Raw genomic sequence first — 20,300 nt, 5'->3', positions numbered from 1 at the left:
TTCAGCATGTTCTGTGTACATGGGTTTTGACTCCTGATATGAAACTGTTGGTGGTTATATTCCAGACACATCATGTGAAAACATTTTAATTATAGAGCAGTGTTTATTACTGAAGGAAGAATATTTAACTGTAGAGTTAAAATTGTATAGGCCTCTTTCACTGACTAAGTTTTATGTTTCTTTCCATACAGTTGTTAATTTGAATGACAGAAGCTGGGAGACTGATTTGCTAAAATTTTTCTCCTATTAATAGCAAATTGGCACAACCTAAAAATATTCGATAAGAAAATAAATATGGGAAGTACAAACTAAAATCTGCAGCTTTTAAAGGATTACTTTTATTAGAGGAACGGAGCAATTATAATTAACTGGATAATCAGATTTAGGGAGGTTTTTAATTGATAATGTCAAAATGATTTTGAAGACTTGCAGTTCTCTTTCATTTAAATGTCTATGCCTTCATAATCAGAAGTGAGAAGTTCTTGATAATTTCCGTCTGTCTGTGAAAACAGTTTTTTCCATATAATTTAATGAGATCTGGCCTTTTAAGTATAAGAGCAAGGAGAAAGAAGGAAATTTCCTGCAGTTAATTTCCCCCTTTTTCTTTTATCTCTTTATAGGACTTATGGTTTTTCCAAAACCACTAACTGCATTGGAATATTCATTCACTGTGTCTGATCCAGAGTCCTATCAAGGGTACATTGAAGACCTTAGGAAGTTTCTAAAACGTAAGTATGTTTTCTTAGAGTAAGGTAAAAGATTTTAGTTATTAGAGAAACTATATAATAGTGTTTACTTTTAGAAACATCTTTCTTGGAGTCTGTTTTACCTTTTTTCCCCCGCTCCTGTTATACACAGTCCACTTAGAGGACTTGCAGGTAGATTTTAAATGAGTTGTGAGAATATTCTAACTTATGGAAAGACATAGGGGTCTAAGCCTAATGGGGGTTGATTTGACTTCTCTGTCCTATAATATGTGCATGAATAAGTCTGTTGAGACAAAAACATATTTATATCTGCATTAAAAAGTATTTAAAGCAAAACTAAATTATACAAAATAGTAACTCTTAAGTGTTTGGATCTTTTGGATTCAGTGTACTTGTGGAGGGGGAAAGGAATGGTATTTTTCATTTTCAAATACCTACCCACTGTGGATTTTGGAGTTAGCAGTCTGTAATGCTTTCTAATAGACATCCCAGCCCAGTTTTTCCTTGTTTAACTTAACTCCGTGGTATTAACAGGCACATGAATAATTATCCCATGTGCTGGCCTGTTGGTTCCTAATCACCTCACCTCTTCCTCAGGGCACAGGGATCTGCATTCATTTTTAGAACACATAGGACCCCACTGCCAAAATGACTGATTGTGGCTTTCCTGACATAGCCTTCGAGTTCGCCTGTTTAATTTTCCCTCACTATTCTTCTACCTCATTGGGACTTCCACCTCACTGACTCTTTTATTTTATCCCAGCCCCTTCTCCCTAACTTCCCTTTATACCAAGGTTATTAATTCCGTGGTTTATCATTTCATTTTTAGTTTTGCCAGTACTCTAAAATCCCTTACCTGTCAGTGTGTCATAAAAGGCACGTGGATGAACCTGTGTAATTCTCCTAGAAGAAACCATATAATTCCTGGATAAAGCCTGTTCTTTGAGCCTGCCCCCAAGCAGGCTGATGAAGACTTTTCTCAGGACTAGGCAGCACTATGAATACTTTACCACCTCCCTCAAGTGGACCAACTCTGCTACCTGGCAGTCCCACTGAATTTCTCTGGATAATTCTCTGAAGGGATTATTTCCAACCTCTACTTAACCTCTAACCCATTACCTTTTCCCCTATAACTCACTTCATATAACCTGCCTCCGCCTTAAAGAAATAATGGAAGTACTCAGATGGGAATTCCACCAGTTTTCCCATTACCAGTAAAACAGACCTACAGTTACAGCCGTTTTGTCTGTGATATTTCTCCTGCTTTGATGCCCTTCCTCACATTTTTTTAAAAGATTTTATTTATGTAATTGACAGAGATCACAAGTAGGCAGGGTGGGCGGGGGGTGGGGGGAGCAGGCTCCCCGCTGAGCAGAGAGCCGGATGTGGGGCTCAATCCCAGGACCCTGAGATCATGACCTGAGCAGAAGGCAGAGGCTTAACCCACTGAGCCGCCCAGGTGCCTCGCCCTTCCTCACATTTCAGGCCACCTGCCCAGTCCTGGTTTTTGGATCTTCCTCTTTCCGTGCCTTGGATTCATTTTTTACTATTCCTTCTCCTATATATTTAGCCTCACTTTATTGGATCCTTCGCATCAGCATGCAGAAGTCCTCAACTTCCTCTTATCTGAAGTCAAAAACCTCTTGATCCTACACCATCCACTTGGCTGTCTTTCTAAATCTCTTTCCCTTGATAGTTTGTTAAGGATATCTTTGTCTAAATATAATCCGTGGTTTAAAAATCAAACAGTAAAGAAAGGTCTATAATGAAAACCGTTTCCCGTCCTACTTCTTTTTAGCTGCAGTTGTATTAATTTACTCAACACATATTTTTTGGCAGGCCTTGTTTGTGTCAAGCACTTTTCTAAGTTCTGTCAGTGAAGACAAGAAAAATGTGTTCATGAAGTTTGTAGTTGAGTGGCATGGGAAGGTGATGAGTGCTGTGGAGGAACAGGAGGCAGAGATGGGAAGGTTTACAGTTTCAAACAGGGTGGTCTAGGAAGGCCTCATGGAAGGGAACCTTTGAGGAAGGATCTGAAGGTGAGGAAAGTAGCCTGAGGCCTACAATGTCAGGGTTTATCGAGGAAGCTAGAGGGGCCTGGATAGAGTAAGCCAGGGTAAGAGCTGAAGGAGCTCAAGGTCAGGGAAATAAAGGAGGACTAGGTTGTATAGGTCTTCAGAAGCCGTTCTTTAAAGTTGTATGGTTTTTACACTGACCTAGTTGGAGGCTTTTAAGCAGGAAATATCATCTGACTCGAATTTTTAAAGGATCACTCAGGCTGCTTTTTTGAGACTATGGGGGGAAACCAGGAAGCTAGCTAGGAAGCCATTACACTATTCCAGGGGAGTAGAATGGTGGCATGGCAAGAGAGGAAGCAGTGGAGGTTGTGAGTTCTGGAGGTTGTGGATTCTGGATACATGTTCAGTGGGAAAGAACTTCATGATTTTGAACTTTCTTACAATATTTTTTTTTCTATGTCTCTGAATATTATACTTTCATTTTGGTTCTTGATTTATCACTTGTATACATCATCTTTACTTCCTGCCACGGCAGATGAGGATTTACCTCACGTGCCTCAGACCTTCCCGCCCACCAACCCATTTCAATAATTGGATTACTAGTTGAATTTTTAGTTTTGTTATTGGTCACCTTTTTATATACTTAGACTTTATGTCTTACTCTGTCATCTGTAGACACTCTTCTGACTTCCCTTATTTGTACACTGTCATTTCAGGTATCCTTTAGAGTCCCCCTTTTTTGGGAAAACTCCTTAGAGCCTTTCCTCTCCTGTACTGGTCTGTACTGGTAACTGTTTAGGCCTTTATCCAGCTGTCATTTTGAGACTCCTTTTTATCACTTTAGTTGGATCCACTGTTTCTTGGCTCCTGCCTTCTTTTTTCATAATTCACTGCCTAATGGAATATATTTATTTCAATATATTTATTTCAAGTAACTTCATAAGAAAAGAGCCATGAAATAAAAATTTTGAGTCCTTTCATTTCTGAAAATGACCTAATTCTGCATTTATAGGTGATAGTTTAGTTGTATATAGAATTAGTTCCTTTGTATTTGCCTTTTTCTTCTCTGCAGGGCTGGTTTTTTATTGTTTCTAAATGTATTTCCTTTGGGTTCTAAAATTTGGTTTGGTTTCAGTCTCTAAAATATCACTTTAGTGGTGCCTGTGTGGCTCAGTTATTAAGTGTGTACCTTCATCTCAGGTCATGATCCCAGGGTCCTGGGATAGAGCCCCACGTTGGGCTTCCCTGCCTGTGGGAAGCGTGATTCTCCCTCTCTCACTCCCCCTGCTTGTGTTCTTAATAAATACTGCTTGAGCCTTCTGTCAAATAAAAATCTTTTAAAAAATAAAATATCACTTTACTGAGAACTTGTTGGGGATCTTTCAGGATGAAGGCTTAGTAGGTTCTCTAGTTAAAGGAAATTATTTTCTGTTAGTACTTTGATAATTTCCTCAGCTCAATTTTCTGGTTCTTTCTAGAATTATTCTATTAGTTGGGTCTTGGATCTCTTGTTTTTCTCTCATTTTCTGTTTTACTATATTATGTTTTCTGGAGGATTTACTTTTAACTCTTTAACGTTCAACACCTCCCTCCCCCCTTTTAACTTTTGAGTTGTCATTGCTGAATTTTAGAAAGGCCTTTCTCATGTTAAAAAGATTAAAAGATACATGGCCTTTTCCCCCCAGTGGATGCTGTTTAAAATTTTAAAGTTTTATTTTGTTCAAATTAACCTTTTTCCTTTCAGTCTTCCCTTTCCCTTTCCTTTTCTCAGATGTATAGGGCTCTTTGGTTATGCTGTCTGGGATCAGTGATCTTTGTCCCATCATGCCTTGGACTTGCAGGGAGGGAGTTCTTCATAATCAGACCATTCATCATTACGACTCCTTGCATTAGAGGGATTTTGTATTGAAGTGGAATGTGGCAGAATACAAAAATGGTCACGATAAACTGACCTGTACCGAAAGGCGTATGCAGTCAAAGCCCTTAGGGGAGATTGGTGAAGCCTCAGAATATTTCTTGCAAAATGATCTTTATGATTGTGCCACCAAAGTCAAGAAGGAAGTGATGAATGTTGTGTGGTACCTAGTGTGTTGTAGAAGTTTAGCCCTATCTTCCAAATATTTGAATCCTTCTTTTGAATGAGTATATAATTATAATTATATCCTAATTTTTTATAGAACATGAAACCAAATATTTTTTTGAATTTTTTTTTTCCAAAGTAAAGATCTACATTTTCTTGTAAACACATTTACTTTGAAATTTTTGTTCCTGTTTTGGTTGAATTCACTTTAGGTGGCCTTTTTCTGGTACCAGCTGTACCCACACAGCAGTAGTTCTCATAGAGGTACTGCTGCAGCATATCTTAACTATTTTTGCATTTCTTTCAGTAAACACATTCATTGAGGGCAGGGACCACACCAGGCTTGCTCACTGTTGTGCCACTCTTGCCTAACACTGTGCCATTGTGGAGCAAACAGCCAAAAACCCATTGTGTATCTCTCCCTCTCCTCTCTTTCCCATCTCCTGGTTGGGACCATTTAACTCTAGCACTTGAGTTTATCTAAGATGTTACCTGTTTCTGCTAAAAACACCCTAAGTTAACGTTAACTCACAGGCACCTCTTGACGCCCAGCTTTGTTGCAGTCCCTGCAGAATAGACTGCCTCTGCACTGTGTATCCTCAGGCCCTTGAGTAATGATTGTTAGATTGAATGCCTGTTTTCCCCATTATACTGTAGAATCCATCAGGGAAGCCTCAGTGCCTTTTTATGTTCTCACCACTGTCTTTTTTTTTTTAGATGGGAGTATAGTTGACGTATAATATTACATTAGTTTCAGGTATACAACATAGTGATCTGACAAGTTTATAGGTTGTCACCACTATCTTTCTGGCCAGGAGCATAGGAGGCATTCAGGTAAAGCTTTAGCCATGTCTGGCGCCACCTAATGGTGACAAAAGAGTTTGCGTCCTTGTTGAATGCAGTAAACCTCAGAACTATTAAAAGTTAAAGGAACAAACTTAACATTCTTTCCCCAGAATAATGTGGTAATCAGTTTTGCTGTTTTTGTCGTTGAAGAGTGTAGTCCAAAGGATGATGTGTTTCTGGCTGTGTTGAAGATCTGTTTCTGGCTGATCTGTGTGTACATATATGCTTCCTTTTCAGCTTACAATTTGGAAGCACAGAAGAACCTCACAGCCTGTCCTGATGGAGCACTTAATGAACAGAAGGGTCCAGTTTATGGTGCATGTCAGTTTCCTCTTACTTTACTTCAGGAGTGCAGTGGTGTGGATGATCCAGAGTTTGGCTACTCCAAAGGAAATCCTTGTGTTCTTGTGAAAATGAACAGAGTATGTACATATTTTGCAGCTATTCCTTTTTTCTAGCACCCTCGGTACAGAAGGTCATGAGCTGTGTTGGTGAGTGTGGCAGGGGACTGCATCCCAGTGTAGTTCGTTCCCAAGTCATCACATGGGTAAGGATCCTTACTGCTGTTGATATTATTTAGGTTGCCATAAAACTTCTCTTTTGGGAGGAATGTTTACTTTACAGGCATTTGCATGTAAAATGCATATAAATTCAAAACATAAAAAGTTCCTCCCACAAAACAGATGGATGTGTGTTGCCATGCAGAGTTAGATATATCTGCTGCATACATGAAAGTAGCCTCGTGACATAGAACTGAATAGTGCTGGGTCTTAAAATGTGATTAAACAGACAGATGTGAGATAGTAAGGCTCCATGGAAGCCTTATGGAAACATATGTTGAGGGTTTTAACTAATACAGTTTCATGAAAACCACTTTTATGCTTCTGCAGTTCTTACTGTTAGTATTAAAGGTTTCTGTTTGGTTCTTGTTTTAAGGGTAGCGAAGTGCAATGCTGTGTTTTACTCAATTTTTTGGTAACGGATTTATTTTTCTAAATTGCCCCAGTACAGTAATAAGACACCTGATGGTAAGATTATATTGAAAAGTCCATTCTAATCCTCTAAAATAAAATTAAAAGGCAGATGTAACAGTTTTAATACACAGAGTTGGTATTCCTCTCAACCTTCCACCCGTGGGTCTCTAGCAACAAAACAGGAGGTTCTTTCATATATGTTTGTGATGTTTCAATTAATTTTTCTTTACCGTAGATAATTGGATTAAAACCTCAAGGAGAACCAAGGATAGAATGTACTTCAAAGGTTAGTATTCAAAAAATAACCCAACTTCTGTTAAGCTTTAGTATATCTTAATATTTTAAATGTCAGTGATTTTTAGTCATTTTATCCTGTCCCATTTTCAAAGTCCTCTTTAGTGCCAGTCTTAGAAGTATAAAATCCCACCAAACTTTGGGTGTCTAGCCCTTCTTAATTTGCAAATGATAATTCAAATAGAAGTGTTTTCCATGTGCATTGATTTCATTGTGTTTACATTTATATCATACTTCATTGATTCTAAGATTCACTTTTTTCTAGCTTAACAAAACTGAAGTGAGTTGGCCTTATAATGGATGGTGTCTTAATAGTGTATCCATAGATTTTTTTTACTTTATTAATAGTACATAAATTGGTGTATATTAGTGGCATCTGAGAGTTTATGAAACACATGGTACATTTTCCTTAAGGCAGAGGCAGTATTTTCTCTCCTGTCCCTACTTTATTTTTTTCCAGAGTGCTATGCAGTTTTCATCTCATAACTTCTTCTGTTTTCTCTCCATGCTGCAAGTGCAACTAAGACAAATATGTAAATGATGGGTAAGAGTTCTGAGGAGAAAATATTAAGTTCTAAATTTAATTTATTGTGCAAAATTTAGCATTCCAACCCTAAATCTGTGTCAAAGTATACCTTACTTGAAATGTTACATTGAAATCACTTCTAAAGTTGTTGGTGGAGAAAACTGTACTTCTTTTAGCCTTGAAAGGACTTCTTATGTAGGCAGAAACTTTTTTTTTCAGTTATTCTCAAATTCGTTCATGCATCAGAATGACTTGGAGAGCTTGTTGGGTACCATTCCTGAAGTCTCTGACTCAGTAGTTCTGAGGGAGGCCCAAATTTTGCGTTATTTTTAACTAAAGTTTCCAGGTGTTGGTGATGCTGATGGTCTTTTACTTACACTTTGAGAGCTCCTACTTTAGAGTATCTTTAATAATTCCTTTTGAATATTTAGAGTAGAATAAAAAACCAGGAAATCTATGGTTTCTTATCTGCGTTAAAGTATACATGTGTGAACCAAAGGGAATTTGGGGGGATTTTTAGTTGTGGAATAGGTTTGTTTTTAGAGAGTTTGTTAAAGGGCGCCTGGGTGGCTCAGTGAGTGAAGCCTCCAGCTCAGGTCATGATCTCAGGGTCCTGGGATTGAGCCCCGCATTGGGCTCTCTGCTCAGCAGGGAGCCTGTTTCCCCCGCTCTCCTGCCTATCTCTCTGCCTACTTGTGATCTCTGTCAAATAAATAAATAAAATCTTTTTTAAAAAAAATCTTAAAAAAAAGAAAACTGTTTTAAAAGATGGTTCCTGCCAAAAATGGAATATTCAATTTAGGTCTTTTTCAGCATTTTATTTTTCTATAAAAGGCAATCCTGTTCATTTAGGAATATATAGAAAAATACAGAAGGAAAAAAAAATTGGCAAATGCTACCCAGAGGTCAAATACAGCTTAGAAAACATTTGGTTTGTGTTCAAGGTTTTTAAGGGTGGTGTGTAGAAGAAAATACACTCATTTCAAAACTTTATTTTGTGGGGCGCCTGGGTGGCTCAGTGGGTTAAAGCCTCTGCCTTCGGCTCAGGTCATGATCCCACGGTTCTGGGATCGAGCGCCCCACATCAGGCTCTCTGCTCAGCAGAGAACCTGCTTCCCTTCCTCTCTCTCTCTGCCTGCCTTTCTGCCTACTTGTGATCTCTGTCTTTCAAATAAATAAATAAAATAAATAATCTTTTAAAAAAAAAAAAACACACAACACTTTATTTTGTTCTCAGTAGAACTTAGTGCCCATTAATAGACTCTTAGACTTAGTTGCTCCTAGTTTCCAAGATGATGTCATTCATATACTTAGAGACTAGGATACCTGTGCTTCACCCCGAAGTACCGTTTTTCAGATATGCAGTTAAGTATTTCGTAAAGTACAAGTAAAAGCTTGCCAACATGCTTTTTGGTACAAACCAAGAGAACAGTTAAGAATTGGTCACACCTGAGTGATCTTAACTGAGCCTCAGTTCCTCTCTTGGTAATTGATCCTGCCCACAGAAGGGTGTTGAGCTTAAAAGAAGTTAAGTGGGGTGTCTGGCTGGAAATACCAGCTCAGTGAAATGTAAATCCACCAGAAAACCTCCTTTACATGTTGGGGACCATCTCTGTTTCTGTGAATTAAGCTCATGTATTAAAAGAAAATTGGTTAAACAAAAGCAACACAGAAAGGCACACATCACAGTGATTGTAAAAGAGTACAAACGTGGGGTGGTGTTTGAAAATGTTTCTACAATTTCTCTTAGCTTTGTTAGCTCCTATTCTTTCCACCTACCTTCGACCTGGATCATGAGAGTTTTCCTGTTCTGTGGAGTATCGTCACTCTGTGCATTGTGCTTTCGTCCTGCTGTGTCACTTGTCTGTCATACGTGCAGAGTAGGACTTCTCCTTAGAGGAGATTCTTAGTTTTGCTGTGTGCTTTAAAAAATAAAAATTAGTGCATTTAAATCTAGAATTCAATCGCTTCTCGGCCTTTTGGCTAAGATCAAGTGTAAATCTAGAATTCAAGCATTTATTAATGTTTTAATTCATGCTTAGTAAACATCCATTGATCTTAGTCATTGATTGTCATCTCCTCAGTGTGTGTTAAAGTTAGTTATTAAAAGTAGTCCTATTCAGAATGCATTACCTGAGAATTCTGTTTATCAAGAACAAGTTGGATTATGGACGATTAATTTGTATATTTGTCACATTTATCAGTTTTTTAAAATACATGGAATATAATTCCAGTAAATTTGATTACTTTGATTTGCATGTGCTCATAAATTTAAGGGTATTTAAATTGGTTAAGAAGAGTTTTGCTTAGAGTAACTTAAATTTTTCCTAATAGTTTTTGGCAGTTGCATCATAATTTCCCCTTCTGGTTACCATTCTGGTTACTAATCACAGGAAACTTTTGCTGCCTCCCAGGCCTGAATCCTACATACTACAGTGTGGCAGCCATTGTTTATAGTCTGGAAGCACAGTATTTTAAATCATTTCAGGAATACATTGGTCCCATACAGATTGCTTTCTGCTGTCAGTGGCTGGAGAACTGTCATTTGGTAGTTGGAAGGCAGATAAGATTTTTAGACGGTGCATGAACAGATCTGGCTGTAAGTTAGAAAGGACTCCCCTGGAAAAGCTTGTAGGCTATATCAGGAATTCTAAGAAGAGTCAGGATAGTTTGTGTCAAAGGATTTAAAGCAAGATTAACACATCTGTTCTCAAAAATATAATTAATGAAGTTGGAACATCATTGTAGAATACCATACTGTTCATAATTGATATTGCCTTAATACATATTTTTAAGTTGTTTTTATGACCTAAAAAGAGGTTTCTCTTGTTTTCTACTTTAGAGTGAAAACACAGCAGCTCTATCAACTTATCCACCCAAAGGAACTATAGATTTAAAATATTTTCCATATTACGGGAAAAAACTGCATGTAAGTACTTCAAGGTTTGTAAGGTCATGATTCATGGTTGGGGAATTGGCATATCTGTATTAAAATGTCACTTATCTAGGGTAGGCAGACACATGCCCTGTGTAACTCGCGCATCCTCTAGTCTGGTCTTCAAATATAAATGGTGATGCCAAGTAGAGATCCTACATCTATAGTTCAAAACTTAAAGGATGATTATTTTCAAAATAGCATTTAAATACCATTTTCTCTTTCTTTAGAATGTGCATAAAGTGTGCACAGAGGTGAAAAAATTAAGTGGCTAGAATAGTACAAAGGATTTCTGTAGATCTTTTCCCTATATTTTCCATATGTTAGTATTTTACCTCCTTTGTCTTATCAGTCTCTATTTGTGTATAATTTCTTTTCCTGAACCATTTTGGGATTAAGTTATAAACATGGTGACTCTTTACACTAAATGCTGATTTTCCTAAAATAAGGACATTCTATATAACCATAATAGTTATCAAAGGAAATTAACATTGATACAATACCATCATCCAGTCTACAGACCTTGTTGAAATTTTACAGTTGTTCCAGTAACATTCTTTCTTGTAAAAGAAAAAGTGGTTTCCTGGTGTAGGCTATCACATTGTTACATCTTTAGGGATTTATAACCTGGAACAGTTCCTCAGTCTGTACTCTTCAAAAATGAGTTTAGGACTTTTCTTAGCCTATTTTGTATCTGTAGGCCTTTTCTTAGCCTATTCCGTATCTGTTCCTCAATTTGAATTTGAGGTTTTTCATGATTAAATGTCGATGGTACTTTTTTAGCAAGAAGGCCTCAGAAAAAAATACTATGTTTTCAGAACATCCTATTAGGAGGGACATACCATGACTGGGTCACATTATTAGTGGTGATGGCAGCCTTGAACACTTACTGGGTTCAGATGGTGTCAGCCAGGTTTCTCTTCTGTCAAGTTACTTTTTTCTTTTGTAATCAGCAAGTATCATGTGGAGAGAATAATTGGAGAGTCTACATAATCCTGTTTCTCCCCTGGCTTTAAGCCTTTGTTAACTCTTGCCTGAATCATCTAATAGGATTGTTTCCAGATGTTTTTCTAATGCCCTCTTTACTCCATTTACTAGTTGGCATTCAGCTCTGAGAAAGAGCTTTACCTTTTCCACCATTTATTTACATCCATATATTCTCATGGACTCTTATTATCTGTTCTGTTCATTTTGAAGCTAAATTTGTACCAGATTTGGCCAATGAGAGACCTTCGGGCTGGCTCCCATGTCCTTTGGACGTAGGACCATGATTCTTTGAGCACCCCCTTACTTTCTGGCACTACAGGATATTCCATATTCATCTTTTACATTCTCTGCCCCAGTCCTGGAATTAGCCGCCTAGTTCCTTTTAGTGAAGAAATGTGTCTAGAAACCACAGCCATAATAATACATTTAGTAATCTGTTTGCATCAAATTACACAGCAGCCATAAGTAAGGATCTAGGAGAGCTAAGTAATCAGTAAGGTAGTCCTTGGGTGCAAGGGGAAACTCAAACCAAGATTACAGAGTATTTAAAAAATGATAATGAGACCCAGTCTAGATTATGCAGTGCTCCCAGGAACATTCATTAACCATCTAGTCACTTCTGTCCCTAAAAATTTAAGTGAAAAATGAGTATCCAGTTCAAAAGAAAAAAAACATGTAATAGATTAAAACTTGTTTTTAAAATTTTACAGAATAAACCAACTCCTGATAAAGTGTAAGTAAAGTTACTATGGAATTGGAATTCACGTATTTTCTTTTATTTGCCAGGTGAGTTATCTGCAGCCATTAGTTGCTGTCCAGGTCTCCTTTAATGCTACCAGCAGTACCGTAAATGAAGTAACAGTCGAGTGCAAGATTGATGGATCACCCAACCTAAAAAACCAGGATGATCGTGACAAGTTTTTAGGACGAGTTGTGTTCAAAGTCACAGCACGTGCATAGTAGGAGTTAGGCTGTCTCCACAGAGTAAATGTTGTGTTGTCTGTCTTCATTTTGTATCAGCTGGACCTGCCATTCTAGAATTACGAGACCACCTTGGAGAAAGGTGGGGTGGTACATGACACTGGGGTAACATTATAATGTGCTTCCAGATCATAGTGTTCAGTGTCCTCACGTAACTGCCTGTTGCCTCTGCTGCCTTTTGAACCAGTGTACAGTCGCCAGAAAGGGACCGTGAACACCAATTCCGAACATGTAGTATGGGGGTCTTATCGTATTTTTATGTGGTTTAATTGCCAACTGTCTAAAGCTTAATGTGCTGTGCTATGTAAATATTTTATAGATTTAACACTGGTTAACTGTCATATTTTGATGCCAGCAAAGTTTTAGGGATAAAATGGTACCTGAACATCATCAAGTGACTCTATAGCTGCAAGAAATGTATGGGGAGAAGGTCTGTATGTGAGGAGGAAAAAAGAAAATAAAAGTGGATTTGAAAGGTTGACTTGATGTTTTGTAAAATTATTTTTTACATGCTGAATTAGTCTGTGGATCTTTTTGATTAAGAGCACAAACTTTATGTTGTAAAACATGTAAAAAATATATATACCGATGGATTATTTTTAGTGCTGGAACTAAATCTCTTATAAAGTATTTTAGACCATAGATGAAACAGCTTTTTAAGTTAGCCACTATGAATATGCACCTAATTTTTTATGAAATTAAATTCATATGATTTAAATTGTACAATAGTTTGTGAAATATCTCGTTACTGCTTTTATTTAGCAGACTGTGGACTCTAATAAAATATAAATTGTGAAATATAAAAACTTGGAACTTATTTAAAGCTTCAAACCAGATTTATGTCAGCATTCTTTGACTAGTGTAAAATATTTTCTCCTATCATTGTGTTGGTATGATTGTCATAATGTGAGCTACTTTTTCCTCTGTTGATAAAGGTATGCTTCCTATATGATCTGTGGTTTAAGCCAGTTTTTTACTTTTATCCATAGAAAGGCCAAAGCAGACATTCTTGGTTTTCCTAGTGTTGGTGGAAGCCAGGATGAGTGAGATGCAGCCCAGCTGGCCCAGAACAGCTGTGTGGAGAGAGCATGAATGCTTCAAGTGGCCCTGACTGGCCAGATGGGCCTCGCTGACCCATTGACAGCCTCTACACCCCACTGGGGTCTCTGAAAGATCTTTGTTTTAGAAATCTTTGCAACTAAAGAAAATGTTTCTTGTAACTGTTAATTAAAACAAACTTTCTGGGGCTTTGATTTTCCTTTCTGCTCTGTTAAGAGTGGGACACTGTTGCACAAATGCTGTGATATTAGAGCAATGTCATGGGCTGCGGCTAGAGCGTCACTTCACCTGGCCCCATGTGAACAGGTTTTCTGTTGTCAGTTTTGGTGCTTATGGAATTCATATTTGTATTTTTGTGTCTTTGAACTGTAACATAGATGAAAGTTCTGCTCTAATGAGCTTTGATAAAAACAAACTACTCAGAGCATGAAACAAGAATGGAGATACCCCAAATGGGGCAGTGGGTTTTAAGAAGAAGAAAAATGATACATACACATGGCTATGGCTCAACCCACTGACTGCTATGTGACCTTAGCTGACCTACCCAATTCCTGGCTCTTTTCTACTGAAATGGCTGGGGTGGGGGGGCATTAAGTTGCAGGCCTACTGCATGCCAGGTAATGATGTGCCAGACTGAGGATAGGTGTGGTAATCACGGTAATGGTAGTAACGTGTAAGAATCCAAGGAGGATGGAGTACGACTGCCCTAGGAAGGTCTCTCTCAAGAGACAAGTGTTATATGGAGGGGAGGATTGGAAGGAGCTGGGCCAGCGTGATGCAAATGAAGAGTCTGGGACAGAAAGGGACTCTGGACACAATCTCTAAGTCTGCATTTCTGCTTCATTTCACATATTCCTCAGAACTTCACCACACATCCTAACATGCAGATTCTGATTCCAGAGGAATCTGTTGGATATAGTCTCTTAAGTCATGGCTGTGCTGCTTATTCACAGGCCACAGTTTGAATAACAAGGGACCCAAGGACAAAAAGATTTTGTATCCTCGGTGACTGGGTCTAGCACTAGTTTGACTAGTAGATGGAGAAGATTGAACTGTCAGTTGACTTTAGCCGATACTTAAATAAATATTCAGCAGGTTAGGGAGAGAGGGTCCAAGATGGCAAGATAGACCCTTAACTCCCCTCCATGGACATAACCAAATCTACATACTACAGAGCAGTTTCTCCTGAACACAGCTAACTGGACAGCTGTACAACCAGATAGACCACATGAAGAATGGTAAGAGGGACAAGACCATACAAAGGGAAACTCCAATCCTGACACTGTTGCACTGGGTGGAATATTACTTAAAGACTGAACAGATCTGTCTGCCTGAGAGCACAGAAAACTGCCATTTAAAAGGGCAACAAGAATGTAAAAATTACAGCACTGTAACCCTACCAAATGGAAGGGAGTTGTTGAAACTCTGGGTTGGAGGGACTGGTGATCACTACCATTCATATTCACACTCTGCCTTGATACCATAGATGGGAGGTGGGTCCAGGCATTGTAACCAGTCTACTGTCAGTGAGCCCCTGAACTCTTAAACCCACCAGCACAAGGCAGTCTGTGGTGCACAGCAGGACACCCTGGTGTGTACTCACTGTCTGGCCAGCGTGCTCCTCTGGAGAGGCCCAGGACTGCAATGGCCTGTGCCAACATCAGCTTTAGCTATACTGCCAGGGTATTGTCTGGAGACTCACAGGACCAACCACCCCATGCCCAGTTAGTTTCAGCATCCCACCATGGGCAAGCCCCTCATGGAGTGCCCCAGGAACCAGCTCATGCCACTGCAAGTCTAGACAGATAAATTGCCAGGCTCACACAGTCTATATAAGGGGACAACCACATGCAAGGCCATTTCTTCAAATTTAGGAGAAGTAGCTATTCTAATTCAGAGAAACGCAAAGTCAAGGAAAATAAGAGGAATATGCCTCACATGAAAGAGGAAGATGAAATCACAGGGGAAGAAAATTAAAGAGAACCAGTCTACCAGATTGAAGTTCACTGGACTGGAGAGAAGAGTGGATGTATTCACAACGTCAACAAAAAGAATATTTAAAAGAACCAATCACAGTTGAATAAAATAAATGAAAAATACACTAAAAGGAACCAACAGATGAGAGGATGCAGAAGAATGGATCCGTGAGGGAGGAGCAAGATGGCAGAAGAGGAGGAGACCTAAATTTCATCTGGTCCCAGAATTCAGCTAGATAGTTATCAAACCACTCTGAACACCTACAAACAACAGGCAATCGAAGAAAATAACAGCAGCAATTCTACAAACAGAAAAGTGACCACTTTCTGGAAGGCAGGACGTGCAGAGAAGTGAATCTGAGGTGATATATGGGAAAATAGACCATGGGGGGAGGGGGCGGCCCCAGGCAAGTAAGAGAGCAGAGGAGCATAAAATCAGGACTTTTAGAAGTCTGCTTCACTGAGGGATGTTGCTCTGGCAGCTAAGCGAGGGGAGGAACCCTCACAAGGACCGCGTGGTCTTGGGACCCTTGGGGTCACAGACTGGTGGTGTCTGGGTGTGGCAGAGTTCCCAGGTATTAGAGCAGGGAACCTGGCTGCAGAGAAGGAGCTGAGAAGGGGGCTCTCAGCTCGGGCTTACCTTAAACTGTGATCCAAGGCATATCAGGCCACTGCTATTCAAGCAGGGACCCCACAAGTGACAGATCTGGGGAGACCTCCTCTTTACTCCCCCAGGAGAAGTGGCATGGCAGCACACAGCAGGAATCTGTTGGGTTTGGAGGCTCCAAATGAGGCCATGCGCCACAGATAGAAACGCTCAGTCACAGGCCAGGTGAGACCGAAGCATGGCCAGAGACCACAAGGGAGGGATTGACTGCTTTTCTCTGAGGGTGCACTGAGGAGTGGGGCCCTGAGCTCTTGGCTCTCCGGGCTGGAGATTGGGAGGCTGCCATTTTCATTCCCATCCTCCAAAGCTATGCAGAAAGTGTTTAGGGAACAAAAGCTCTTGAGAGTGAACCCAAGCAGATTACTTAGCCTGGCCCCTGACAAGGGCAGTGCAGAAGCCTTGGGCAAAGACATTTGAGAATCATGGCAACAGGCCCCTCCCACAGAAGATCAGCAAGAACATCCAGCCAAGACCAAGTTCACCGATCAATGAGAACCTCAGAACTCCAGAGCTAGGGGAATATAGCACATGCTATTCATGGCTTGTTTCCCCCATGATTCTTTAATCTTTCAAAGTTAAATTTTTTAAATTTTCATTATTTTTTTCTATTTTTAAATTTTTCCTCTCTCCTGTTTTAATCATCTTACCAATACCTTTTTTTTTTTTTTAAAGATTTTATTTATTTATTTGACAGACAAAGATTACAAGTAAAAGGCAGGCAGGGAGAGAGAGAAGGAAGCAGGCTCTCTGCAGAGTGATGTGGGGCTCGATCCCAGGACCCTGAGATCATGACTGGAGCCGAAGGCAGAGGCTTTAACCCACTGAGCCACCCAGGCACCCCAATACCTTTTTGAAAATCTTTTTCAATTTTCATTTTTATAGTCATATTCTATCCATTCATTGTATTTAAACTTTTTTTTTTGCATATATATGTTTTTCTTACTTTAAAATTTTGGGATACAGTGTCTTCTAACAGACCAAAATATACCCAAAATCTAGTGTATGGCTTTGTTCTAGTCTCCAGCCTGATCATATTCTTGTTTTTAAATTATTTTCTTTCTTTTTTCAACCAACCTCTTAACAATTCCTTGTTTAAAATCTTTTTAAATTTTCATCTTTACATTCATATTCCATCCTTTCATATTTACTCATATATATATATATTTATATATAAATATATAAATATATATATTTTTTTTCTTTAAGATACTGGGAGGCAGTTTTTTCTAAGACACCAAAATACACCCAAAATCTAGTGTGTGGCTCTTTTCTGTTCACCAGCCTCATAATTTTCCCCCCTTCTTTCTCACCTTGTTTCGGGTCTCTTCTGATTGGTTTAGTGTATATTTTTCTGGGGTCCTTGTTACCCTTTTAGCATTCTGTTCTCTCATTCATTTATTCTTCTCTGGACAAAATGATAAAATGGAAAAACTCACCTCAAATAAAAGAACAAGAGGGAGTACTGAATGCCAGGGACCTCACATTAGTAAGATGTTAGAACTAGAGTTCAGAATGACGATTATAAAGATACTAGCTGGGCTTGAAAAAAAGCATAGAAGATAATAGAGAATCCCTTTCTAGAGAGAGAAAAGAACTAAAATCTAACCAAGTTAAAATTAAAAAAAAAAAAAAGTATTAATGAGGTACAATAAAAAATGGAGGCTCTTGCTGCTAGGATGAATGAGGCAGGAGAGAGAATTAGTGATATAGAAGACCAAATGATGGAGAATAAAGAAGCTAAGCAAAAGAGAGATAAACAACAACTGGACCACAAGGGGAGAATTTGAGAGATAAGTGATACCATAAGATGAAACAATATTAGAGTAATTGCGATCCCAGAAGAAGAAAAAAGCAAGAGAGAAGGGCAGAAGGTGTATTGGAGCAAATTATAGCAGAGAATTTCCCTAATTTGGCAAAGGGAACAAGCATCAAAATCTAGGAGGCACAGAGAACCCCCCTCAAGACGAATAAAAATAGGTCCATATCCCATCATCTAATAGTAAAACTTAGAAGTCTCAGTGACAAAGAGAAAATCCTAAAGCAGCTCGGGACAAGAGGTCTGTAACATACAATGGTAGAAATATTAGTTTGGCAGCAGACCTATCCACAGAGACCTGGCAGGCCAGAAAGGACTGACATGATATATTCACATAGCGAGCACAAAATGAGAAAAATATGCAGTCAAGAATACTATATCCAGCTAGGCTGTCATTGAAAATAGAGATATAAAAAGCTTCCGGGATGAACAAAAACTAAGAGAATTTGCAAACACCGACCCAACCCAACAGGAGATATTGAAAGGGGTCCTCTAAGCAAAGAGAGCGCCTAAAAGTAACAGATTAGAAAGGAGCAGAGACAATATAGAGCAACAGTCATCTTACAGGCAATACAATGACACTAAATTCATGTCTTTCAATAGTTACTCTGAATGTAAATGGAATAAATGCCTCAGTTAAAAGACACAGGGTATCAGAATGGATAAAAAAAAAAAAAACAAGACCTATCCATATGCTGTCTACAAGAAACTCATTTTGGATCCACACACTTCCAGTTTTAAAGTGAGGAGGTGGAAAACAATTTACAATGCTAATGGACATCAAAAGAAAGCTGAGGGGGGTGCCTGGGTGGCTCAGTGGGTTAAAGCCTCTGCCTTCGGCTCAGGTCATGATCCCAGGGTCTTGGGATCGAGCCCCACATCGGGCGCTCTGCTCTGCGGGGAGTCTGCTTTCTCCTCTCTGTCTGCCTCTCTGCCTGCTTGTGATCTCTGTCAAATAAATTTAAAAAAAATAAATAAAATTTTAAAAAAAAGAAAAAGAAAAAAAAGAAGAAAAAAAAAATAAGAAAGCTGAGGTGGCAGTCCTTCTATCAGACAAATTAGATATTAAGCCAAAGACTAAAATAAGAGATGGGGAATGATACTATATCAGACTTAAAGAGTCTGTCCAACAAGAAGATCTAACAATTTTAAATATCTATGCCCCTAACATGGGAGCAGCTAACTATGTGAGCCAATTAATAACAAAATCAAAGGGGCACCTGGGTGGCTCAGTGGGTTAAGCCTCTGCCTTTGGCTCAGGTCATGATTTCAGGGTCCTGGGATTGAGCCCTGCATCAGGCTCCCTGCTCAGCAGGGAGCCTGCTTTCTCCCTCTCTCTGCCTGCCTCTCTGCATTTGTGTGATCTCTGTCAAACAAATCAATAAAATGTTAAAAAAATAACAAAATCAAAGAAACACATTGACAATAATACAATAATAGTATGGAACTTTAACATCCCTCACTGCAATGGACAGATCATCTTAAAAGATTAAGAAGGAAACAAGAGATTTGAATGACACACTGGACTAAATGGACTTCACAGATAAATACAGAACATTCCATCCTAAAGCCATAGAATCCATATTCTTCTTGAGTACACATGAAACATTCTCCAGAATAGATCACATACTGGGTCACAAATCAGGTCTCAACCAGTACAATAGACTGGGATTATTTCTTGCATATGTCCAGACCACAATGTTTTGAAACTTGAACTCAATCACAAAAGGAAATTTGGAAGGAATACAAATACATGGAGGTTAAAAGAGCATCCTACTAAAGAACGGATGGGTCAACCAGGAAATTAAACATGAATTTAAAAAATACATGGGAACAAATGAAAATGAAAACGTGACAGTTCCCCCCGGCCAGATTTATCAAAAAAAAAAGAGAAAGGACCCAAATTAATAAAATCATGAATGAAAGAGGAGAGATCAGAACAACCAACAGGGAGACCATATAATTATAAGGACATATTATGAGCAACTATATGCCTAATAAATTAGACAATCTGGAAGAAATGGATGCATTCCTAGGGAAGTATAAACTACCAAAACTGAACCAGGAATAGTAAACCTGAACAGACCCATAACCAGCAAGGAAATTGAAACAGTAATCAAAAATCTCCCAACAAACAACAAATCTCCCAGGGCCAGATGACTTCCCAGGGTAATTCTACCAAACACTTAAAGAAGAATTAATACCTAGTCTTCTAAAACTGTTCCAAAAAAATAGAAATGGCAGGAAAGCTTCCATACTCTTTTTGTGAGGCCAGCATTACCTTGATCCTAAAACCAAAGACCCCATCAAAAAGGAGAATTACAGACCAATATCCCTGATGAACATGGATGCAAAAATTCTCACCAAAATACTAGCCAGTAGGATCCAACAGTACATTGAAAGGATTATTCACCATGACCAACTGGGATTTATT

The 20,300-nt window shown here is 38.8% G+C and overlaps 1 protein-coding gene, 1 long non-coding RNA gene and 1 pseudogene across 3 annotated transcripts in view; 2 read left to right on the top strand and 1 right to left on the bottom strand.

The window, feature by feature from the left end:
• Positions 1-12,829, top strand: part of ATP1B3 (ATPase Na+/K+ transporting subunit beta 3) — a 43,834-nt gene extending 31,005 nt beyond the window's left edge. Inside the window, exons 3-7 of the mRNA XM_032347058.1 lie at positions 621-728; positions 5,889-6,073; positions 6,861-6,911; positions 10,288-10,374; positions 12,154-12,829. Of these exons, the coding sequence (XP_032202949.1) occupies positions 621-728; positions 5,889-6,073; positions 6,861-6,911; positions 10,288-10,374; positions 12,154-12,327 (605 nt within the window). The 3' untranslated portion in view covers positions 12,328-12,829. The remainder of the gene's footprint in view (positions 1-620; positions 729-5,888; positions 6,074-6,860; positions 6,912-10,287; positions 10,375-12,153) is intronic.
• Positions 1-20,300, bottom strand: part of LOC116593167 — a 54,658-nt gene that overhangs the window by 29,094 nt on the left and 5,264 nt on the right. The window contains exon 2 of one of the 2 annotated variants that reach the window (XR_004286787.1): positions 9,225-9,367. This is a non-coding gene — a long non-coding RNA (uncharacterized LOC116593167). Of the gene's footprint in view, positions 1-9,224; positions 10,293-20,300 lie in introns of those variants that run through there. The other variant, XR_004286786.1, reaches the window with a different exon arrangement.
• LOC116580998 lies at positions 9,409-9,546 on the top strand (annotated as a pseudogene).

Source organism: Mustela erminea, chromosome 1, assembly GCF_009829155.1.
Source record: "Mustela erminea isolate mMusErm1 chromosome 1, mMusErm1.Pri, whole genome shotgun sequence".
NCBI classification, from domain to species: domain Eukaryota; kingdom Metazoa; phylum Chordata; class Mammalia; order Carnivora; family Mustelidae; genus Mustela; species Mustela erminea.
Note: the sequence above shows the minus strand (reverse complement) of the source record. Positions and strands in the feature narration are given on the sequence as shown.